The sequence below is a fragment of the Cebus imitator genome, unplaced genomic scaffold, assembly GCF_001604975.1.
Source record: "Cebus imitator isolate Cc_AM_T3 unplaced genomic scaffold, Cebus_imitator-1.0 Scaffold399, whole genome shotgun sequence".
Classification (NCBI taxonomy): domain Eukaryota; kingdom Metazoa; phylum Chordata; class Mammalia; order Primates; family Cebidae; genus Cebus; species Cebus imitator.
Window position 1 is genome coordinate 334,255 of NW_016107714.1, and position 9,975 is coordinate 344,229.

At 46.6% G+C, this 9,975-nt stretch overlaps 1 protein-coding gene across 3 annotated transcripts in view; it reads left to right on the plus strand.

Annotated features, from left to right (window-relative positions):
• Positions 1-9,975, plus strand: part of TET3 (tet methylcytosine dioxygenase 3) — a 118,978-nt gene that overhangs the window by 87,112 nt on the left and 21,891 nt on the right. For all 3 annotated transcript variants that reach the window (XM_017508691.2, XM_037731433.1, XM_017508692.2), the window contains one exon: positions 4,771-4,864. In XM_017508691.2, the coding sequence (XP_017364180.1) occupies positions 4,771-4,864 (94 nt within the window). The remainder of the gene's footprint in view (positions 1-4,770; positions 4,865-9,975) is intronic.

Genomic DNA, 9,975 nt, shown 5'->3' on the forward strand with positions numbered 1-9,975 from the left:
GCTCACTGCAACCTCTTTTGCCTCCCTGGTTCAAGGGATTTTCTTGCCTCAGCCTCCCGAGTAGCTGAGACTACAGGCATGTACCACTACACCCAGCTAATTTTTGTATTTTTAGTAGAGATGGGGTTTCACCATGTTGGCCAGGCTGGTCTCGAACTCCTGACCTCAGGTGATCCGCCCACTCGGCCTCCCAGAGTGCTGGGTTTACAGGCGTGAGCTACCATGCCTGGCAAGGAGCCAAATACTCTTGTCTGTGTAGTGGGGAACACGATTTTGAACTGAATGACTACAACAGCTTCTCTGAATGAATAAAACGTAAGATACATGGAGGACAGCGCTCTGCAGTCATCACTCTTAATTTCTTAGACCATCTGGGAACATTTATATTCACCAATCTGTAAATTCCAGCCTGATATGAGGGCAGTTCTGAGTCCATGAGCATGAGACAGATTTGACGCTGTGTAAGTGTTGTCATGCTTGCCTGCATGTGCTCACATGCCTGTGTATTGTAATTTGCAGATTAGACCGGGCAGCTTCTGGGCCAGTGATTTTTGTAAGGAATCCTGACACTATCATTTGCTGCTGGGGAGTCAAATGTACAAGTTTGATCTGGGGCGGGTTTTTTGTTCTGGGGTGTTTTGGGGTAACAATTTTATAAGATTTCCAGACAGCTCTCTTAAACAACTTTTCATTTTAGAAAAGTACATTTTGAAACAAGGATCAAGAGATCTTTGAAATTTGGTAAGATAAGGCTGAAATGTGGTTTTTTTTTTTTTTTTTTTTTTTTTTTTTTGCCCCGATTGCTTTAAAAATAACAGCCAGCTGTAGATTCTTCAGAAACTGATCCAAGGGAGGAATTCCTCTCAAGACCAGGAATACTTGTGTTTTCCCTTAGCAACTGGTTTATTTTTATCTTAAGGACCTTGCAAATCATGTAACAGATTGCATTTCCATCTTTATGTTGCCTGCTAGTAAACTTGGAGCCAGATTTGTGTACCCCATCAGGAGGAAGGTAATTTCTCATCTTTGGCCCATAGAACCTGTTCAGGTTCACTCCTCTGGGTTGTTTGATTTTGTTTTGGTTTTGACGTGACCCTAACAAGCCTTTTTTGGATTTCTCATATAACAAGATATTTCAGGCTCATCTTTCAAAAATACACACAAAACCCCTCTGATTGCATTTTGTGTACCAACATACCTTTTTTTCTTTCGCCCTTTACTCTAATTTCATCACCTGTTAGTTTAATCTAAGAGACATCTTCATAAGATCCTTTCCGGAACAAGAGGAGTTATGAGTGATTGCTGCAAGTCCGCTGGGTAGGGGTCTAGTTTGTGAATGGCGGGTCTAGGCTGTCTCTTTGCCTACACTCGTCCTCAACCCTTTCTCTTCAGGACTGCTCTGCTGTCAGGAGTTGGCTGAAGGCAGGGAGGGGAAATAAACAGAAATCAGGGAAAGTTGGTTCTTTTAGCTCTTCCAGTAAAGATTTGGAGAAAGGAGGGGAAGGTCTAAAGCAAATCCTAAAATATCCCAACTTATTTATGGGCTTCATACTTTGTGGGTATCTAGGCCCTTATCTTCATAGATAATTGGAGTCAGTTGTCAAACCCATATCTGAGACGGGTGCACAGCATAGAGCCTTGTGTGTTCTGTCTGGGAAGGAGATTTTCTGCAGCCTAGGAGTTCATTAAATGCTTGTTCCAGAAACAAAGAACCAACACTGCACTAGCAGGTTCTGTGAACTTTGGGAGAGCTGGTCTCATTACTGTGTGACAGAGACAATCCTGAAAAAGTAAAGCTTTAGAGCAGTGGTTGTCAGACTTCACTGGGTCTCAGAGTCTCCAGAGGGTTTGTTAAAGCACAGATGACTGGGCCTCACCTGAGTTTCTGACCCAGCAGGTCTGGGATGGGACCTGAGAATTTATGTTCCATACCTAGCAGATTTCTAGGGGATGCTGATGCTGCTGGCCCTGGGACCACCCTTGTAGAGCCACTGTCTTGGATGATCAGTTTTCCTTTAGAATAAGATTTTAGGCCATCTATGCAGACTTAGTTTAGGGTCTAATAGTTAATCTGAATACTAGAAAGGCCTCCTCATGATAGGCCAAAAAGTAAGGCACTTAAGAAGAAAGAGCTAAAGGGAGAGTTGATTGGCTGTCTTTAAACACAAAGAGACAGTTCTGGTTTTTTTTGTTTGTTTTGTTTTTTAAAGTCTAGCTGATCAGACAGTGCTTGGCCCTTTTATTTGTCTAATTCGAGGTTCACTGCAGGTCACATTTCTCACAGGGGCGGAATGGTGGGGAAGGACCTGGTTGGAAAGTGGTGACAGTGTCCTCAGCTCACCCTCCTGTGAGGAACTCGATAGTGCTTCCGTCTGAGCGAGAGGAGTGTGGTCACCTCAGGCTGTTCTCCCGACAGGGATCACCAGGACACACCAGGGGCCCAGGCCCTGCCCTTGTGGGTGGCTTCCTGATAAACACTTGTTGAAATGAAAATTGTTCAGGAACCAGACAAGAGCAGCATTATATGATCTTTTCCTCTTCATCCAGACCACACTATATAAACTCCTGAGTCCTGTCTCCCAACACTTTCTATAAGGGACAAACAGAGCCTTAGAATTTTAATGTTGTAATTATCAGAAACACTTTTCATCCTTTTGCTAAGGTCTTGAGTGAAATAGAGAACATGGAACTCAAAGGAACCTTAGATCAGCATTTAAAAAAAAATCTTTGTGGCCTGACAAGAGCTTGTTTTAAAAAAATAATTCATTAATTAAAAACATTTAAACTCTGTTTTCTTTTTCAATTATAAAAATGAAACAAAGGCTTTGAAAGAAGTCTAAAGAATGAATAAATCTCTAAAGTTTGATGCTTACCTTTCAGTATTTTCTAAGCATTTACAAAGGTGTATATATGTATATACACAAAGATAAATGTATTAATATGTATATAGAGAAGTTTTAAACCAAATGGGGTCCATCATAATATACCCACTGTCTGTAGCTTGCCTTTTTCCCCCCACTTAATTTCTTCCTATGTCAGTACACAAAACCTAATCATTTTTGATGGGACATGGTTTTTCATTGCATGAAAACTGCTTTTATTTTTCTGTGAAATTTATTATAATTTATTTAACCAGTCTCATGTTAGATACTTAAGTTTTTTCATTTTTCTGTTGTTGATGAGACAGTGAATTAGTTTTGTTCCTAAAGCTCTGTGCATTTGTACAGTTATTTCTGGGGTGGAGTTTCCTAGAAGTGGAGTGGGTCAGATAAAGGATATGGGTATGCTGAACTGTAGAAGCTATGATAACGTTAATGCTCTATTAAATAGTATATTAAAATAATATGCCATGATCAAATTGAATTTATTACAGAAATACAAGGGTAGTTAGATTCAGACAAGCTGTTAAAATAGCATGCTATGTTAATTGATCAAAGAAAAAACATTCAATCATCTGTCTCCTTATAAATGTATTTTATAAAAGTAATTCTTGATTAAAAGTCCTTAGGAGAGGAGACTCTTAGTGGCACCCTTCAAAGTAAGGAAATCTGTCTCTTTCCCAAAGTTAGCCAGTTTCCTGCTCAGGGATGAATTGTTGGAAACATTTTCAGTAAAGTCAGAAAATAAGCAGAGATGCCTGCAAGCCCTTCAGAGAGCACCTGGTCAGTTCAGAGAGACAAGAGTCAGGCTAGAGATATGAAGAATGGAAAGTAGTAGGTGGCAAATGGCCATTATCTGCAGGTGATATGACATTGCACCTGAAACTAAAACACTGCTAAAAATAAGATTCTGTAAGATGGCTTTTACATTATTAAAAATAATCACTATTTATTGGGCTCTTCTTTCATGCCAGAAACTTCAAAGCACTTTAAATAATATACTCCCTGTGGACTGTTGTTTGATCTTTCCAAGCCCAGGAGGCAGGGACCATTTTAATCTCCATTTTACAGATGAGAAAGCTGAGGCTTAGAGAAGTTTAGTAATTTGGCCACAGTTATATAGCAAGAAGGTGGCAGGGCTGGCACTCAAACTTAGTCTGTCTGATATCCTGTGCTTAGACCACTGCTGCCTCTTTGTAGTTGTGTGGCCTTGGACAAGTCATTTCAGCTCCAGGGGCCATAGTTGTACCTTCTCTGAATATAGTGTGGTTGTTTAGACGGTCCTAGGGAGCTGGGATTCTGAAGTCCTGAGTGTGTGTGTGTTGAGGGGGTGGGCAGGGCAGGTGGCGTGTGCAGGAACCAGATGCGTGTACTGTCCAGGGGAACCTCAGAGCTGGCGTTCGGGCTTAGTAGAGCTGCTTCTCCTTGGCCTCAGCTGTTTGTCATCATCATGGTCCAATGTCAGCTGGGGATTATTCAAAGAGAACAATAAAGGTTCCCCCATTTATTTTATTGTATTTATAAATAGCTAACTCTCAGGGTGACTCCTCTAACAGGGCTGGATACAAATGCCTGTGTTTAGCCTTTAGTTTCAGTTCCCTTCTGGAGCTCGGAGGTAACAAGACATTCTGCTTGACTGTCCTGCTGCCCTGGATCAGAGGGGGCCTGATGGACAGGAGCAGAGAAGGAGCAGGTGAACCTGGAAGCCCAGAAGTGGCCACTGTGTCTCCAGAGCCTTTAGGTACCAAATAACATTTAAACCTTTTCTTCTCTGTTGCCCTGACAGTAACCAGAAACTCAAACAAAAGCACACTGAGGCTGCCTTCTGACTGAAAGTTGTTCTCCTTTGGAGTTCTGCTGTGTTAATGGTGGCTTCTGTCTCCCTCTTCAGGTATGGAGAGAAGGGGAAAGCCATCCGGATCGAGAAGGTCATCTACACGGGGAAGGAGGGAAAGAGCTCCCGCGGCTGCCCCATTGCAAAGTGGGTGAGTGTTGAGCCCACCCAAGAGCCATGGCTGTGCCTGGTTGCCCTTGCTGCATGTAGCTGAGCGGGTGGGGGTGGGGGTGGGGGTGGGAGTGGGGGCCGGGGCAGGGCAGGGGCTGGGGCCAGGGGTGTATGTTGTGTGTGTGTAGGAGACGACATGTTGACTGTCCAGGGGATCCTTGGAGCTGGAATCTGGCTCAGGGTTGGGGTCATTTCCCCCAGCCTCAGCTGTTTGTCCTCATCTTGTTTAAATGCCAGTCCCTGGGTCTTGGGCTGGCCTTGGAAGAAGTGTGAAGCCGTTAGTCTTCACACTCGGCTCATTCTGTCCCCATGGCTCAGGGCTGTAGGGGTAGGAAGGGGGAAACTGGGATGCTGTCATGACTCTATGCTGGGCCCCCCAGTGGACTGTCAGCCGCCTCATCCCCTTCCATGTGCCCTGGAGCTGCTAGTGCTTCTGTCTGCTGCCTGGAAGCCAGGGGCAAACCTGAAGGCTGGCATGCTGAGATCCAACCTGAGGGAAGAGGCCAGGCCTCCAGGCAGCACTATGGGCCAGTCTTGCCCCTGCCCTGCTTCTAAGGAATTTCCTACCAGGCAGCCTGGACATCTCTGCAGGGAGAATGTCAGTAACTCAGACCCCAAGTCACCAAACAGAGTCCTTCTGACCTTGCCCTCCCGGTCCACAGGGAGATCTTTAAATAGCAGAGCATCTGCCTCTGCAGAACAAATGCTGAGGAGGAGCAGCCAGGTTCCTTAGGTGCCTGTAAGCTCAGCCTCACGCTGTATTGGGCAGGGGGGTATGGGTGGAAGACGAGGGCTCCGTCCCTGTGTTCAAGCTGTTTGTGCTCCAGAGACACATGACATAAAGTCATGGAGACGGGGATGACTGAGAGGCAGACCTGGTGCTGTGGTTCAGAGGAAGAGGAATGCTCAGGCTAGGTTTCCTGAGAAGGTGGGAGTGCCGGGGCTGTGAACACTGGGCCGTTATTAGTCAGGCTGAGGAGAGGGAGGAAGCATTCCCAGTGAGGAGACTCATGTGGCCAGAGGCAGAGAGGCTGGGTGGACAGACCCATGGCTGACTGTGTGAGGGAGGCTGGTAAGATAACCCCTGTCAGCACATGTCCATCTGTGCACACGCCCGTCTTTACCTGGGCTACACCCTGTGCCTTTGCGTCTTTGTGTTTGATGGAAAAAAAAGTGTCTGAACTTGAACTACCAAGCTTACTATTTTTAGCAATTTTTAGTCAGCATTGCAGGATAATATACAACCAAAGAACCTGGAACCACTTAGTGTATTCACAAGTATGAAGAAGCAGGCTACCCGTACCCTTATGAGAGGTGGTCACTGCAGTGAGAGGTCTGATGTGGCTGATCATGGTGAGGTGTTACCTTCCCAGAGAACTCATCAGAGAAATGACATCAGCCGTAGAGCGACAGCTGCCCCTTTTGCCTGCTAATTCATGCAGTTGTTGAGGGACTCCAAAGTCTTGGACATAAAAATGAAAATCTTGGGGCAGAGGTAGAGTTGGAGACTCTTCCAGCTTCAGTAAAGTTGGCCCCTTAAAGAACAGCTGGCCCTGTGGGTGGCATTAAAGAAGATGCATTTGTAGACCCCGGATATAGTGCTAAACCCTGGCCAGGGTCCCTGTGGCCCCACTGAGGGCTGGGAAGCACATGTGTGCCTGGAGACCGGGGCCAGTTCCTGAAGCTGGGAGAGGAAGACAGGAGGCTGGAGGGGCAGAAACTTGGTCCCCAGTATGCCATTGCTCTGGGGTTTGTGGACAGATGCCCAGAGCCGGGTGCATGGGGTGCAGTGAACTGGAGGTCACATCCAAGGAGGGAAAGGAGAGAACAGCTTGTGGGTATCACCGAGCCCTGGTGGATTAGCATAGAAAGGAATGCGTGGTGATAATGTTTGCAGAGGGTGGAACTCTTCCCATGTCTGATGAGTGAAAAGAAGAGGAAAGATCATTTTTTATGGGAGGAGCAAATGGGTGGTCAATCACAGAACTATTGTAGTGGCAAGAAAATGGCAGTACTGAGGGCTGCTTTGTTTTTCTTTTCTAGCCGTCTCCTTTAGTGTGATGGATTTCTGGGGTTTTCTTTTGGCTACACAGCTCCCAAATACCCTATGTATTTTGGTGAGAAGGCTCAGTTTAAAGAATTCCACCTCCTTTGTAAGTTGGAGAGGGGTTGGGTGTGCCTTCTCCCTGCTACGCTGGGGAAAGTGACCCACAGATGCTTAGAAGAATGGATTATTCTTGGTGGCAGTGTAGTGTCAGGAGCCTAGAGCCGGCTCTGTGGCCACGGGTGAGTTCAGGCATCCAGCGCCTCCTGGTCCCGTGTCCAGAGCCTGGCTTTTGTTTTCCAACCAGGATTTGTGTCTGTGTTTCAGCCTCTCCCAAGCCCCCAACCAGTACCTTCAGCTTAAAGCAGTGTGCCTTATACGTTTTGCACTTGACTTACACAGTCAAGGCACATCATGGGTGCCCAGCAAATATGTGTTGAAAGAATGACCTAAGAAGCAGTGGGTCAGCCCAGAGAGCCTTCTGGTCATCTGTGATTTTAAGGTGGCCTGTATAAAATATGGAAGATTCCAGGCGTGCCCCGGTTTTGCACTCTGAAGGCTCAGAACAACAGAGGCATGCCAAAGACAACATCTGGGACAGCGAGATGGGCTCTGGGAAATGAACTCCAGAGATGCTGCCCAGACCAGTGTGTAAAGGTCACAGAAGTCAGAAGGCAGGTATTTGTAGGCTTACTGGGGACACAGTGAAGCAGACTTAGGAAGCTGCATGTGTTGGAACCAAGCACCATGGGTGAGCTATGGGAAGGCAGGGTTGGGGTTCTGCTGGGGGTTGTGTTACCCTTCGTCTGGTGCTCAGCAAATTCCTGCCCAGAAGCTGGATGAGCTGTTAAGGATTCTGTGGCTGAGTTGAAGCTGTCTCTGTTGTTCTGCTCAGGTATGGAAGTATTTGTGCCTCTGTCCACCTTTGACTTTGACAGTCCGCCCTACCAGACTCCTTCATAGGAGTGTGGGTAGGGAGCTCTTCTGTGCTGTTTTCTTAGTTTTTTTTTTTAGTGCGCCCGCAGGCCTGTGAGGATGGGCCACAGAGCTATCTGCTTGTGTCTAATGACATTGTGTGTTTGCCATTTGGGAAACCAGAATGGCACGGCCTCAGTCACAGCCACGACTGGTTGGGTGACTTTTGTGCTCTGAACACCTCTCCCATGAGTGTGATTGGCTGCGTTACCCTGGCCGGGAGTGGAAGTTAACCGTAGTGCCTCGCAAACCCTAGTCACAGAGCCTGCTGCCTTATCAGCGTCCACAGATGTGTGTCGATGCCCGTGATGCACTCAGCCTAATCTGCAGGAAGCCAGGCAATCATGCAGGGAGTTCTAGCACAGTATCTATTTAATATCATGTTGAGGTGTTACTGATACCCAAAATACACATTTCAAAAGATTGATATACTTGATACTTTAGTGGGGAAGTACTGTTCTCGCTGTGCCTCAGAACAGGAAGGAACTCATGGCCAGAGATGTGCTTTGTTCAGCCTGCAAAGTATCCTTTCAGAGTCTGAAGGAAATGCTGACACATGCTACAACATGCGTAGGACTGTCCACTAAGTGAAATAAGCAAGTCATAAAAGGATAAATCCTGTATGATTCCACTTACGTGAGGTACTTAGAACAGTTAAATTCAGAGACACAAAGTAGACCAGGCACGGGGTCTCACTTTGGGAGACTGAGGCAGGCAGATCACCTGAGGACAGGAGTTTGATACCAGCCTGGCCAACATGAGGAGACCCTGTCTCTACTAAAAATACGAAAAATTAGTCAGGCATGGTAGCATGTGCTTGTAATCCCAGCTATTCTGGAGACTATTGGTGGGGAGAATTGCTTGAGCCTGGGAGGCAGAGGTTTCAGTGAGCCGAGATCACGCTACTGCACTCCAGCCTGGGCAATAGAGCAAGACTCCATCTCAAAAAGGAAAAGAAAACAAGAAACAGAGGCAGAAAATAGAATAGTGGTTACAGGAGGGGAGAATGGAGAGTTTCTTAATGAACAGAGTTTGTTTTGCAAGATGAAAAAATTTCAGAGATGGGTGGTTAGTGATTGTTGCACACGATATGAACAATACCTGATGTGAAGGTACCTAATGTCATTCAACTGTGTACTTTGAAATGATTAAAATGGTAAATTTTTGTATATTTTACCACAGGAAAAAAAAATAATGGAACACTCATGTTTTTGGAGAGGGATTTTGTATACAAAACTGGAAGAATTAACCTCACTGGGCTGGAATTTCCCCCAGGTGGCAGTTGATGGCAAGAAGGCCTGGCTTCCCCCTGTTGGCGGGGCAGATGCTTTTCACTTTGCCGCGGTCCACACCACCCCCTAGTCTTGCATCCGGCCTACCTTCCTCACTTGTAGTGCTTGCTTGGCCACCCCATTCAGTGTCTCCCAGCACGGACCCAGTCATGACCAGGTCTGTCTGCAACCCTGCATCTCCTGACCTCCAGACCCACTCTGGGGGGCATCCTTAGAGACCACTCAGGTGCTCTAAGGCAGTGGTCCCCAACCTTTTTGGCACCCGGGACTGGTTTTATGGAAGACAATTCAGGCATTAGATTCTCATAAGGAGCGCACAACCTAGGTCCCTCGCATGTGCAGCTCACAGTAGGGTTCATGCTCCTGTGAGGACCTAAAGCCACTGCTGATCTGACAGGAGGTGGGCCTCAGGCAGTAATACCCACTCGCCTGCTGCTCACCTCCTGCTGTGCAGCCCAGTTCCTAACAGGCCACGGACCCAGTACTGGTCTCTATCCAGGGGTCAGGGACCCCTGCTCTGAGGTACTTCAGTCTCAGGGTGCTCCCAGTTAACTCACCAGTAAACCACGCCCAGTCACTCAGGGTTTTTCCTTGTCCCTTGGCCTCAGGAATCCATTCCTTCTCCCACTTCCTTACCCCCTGCCGTGGTTAGGACTTTATTCATTTTTCTTGTGTTATGTCAGTGGTATACCCGGTGGTCTCCCCATCTTGCCCTTTTCCCGACTTTCTGCCCTGCCTTTCTAAAGCATGAAACGCTTTTTTTTTTTTTTTTTTTTTTTT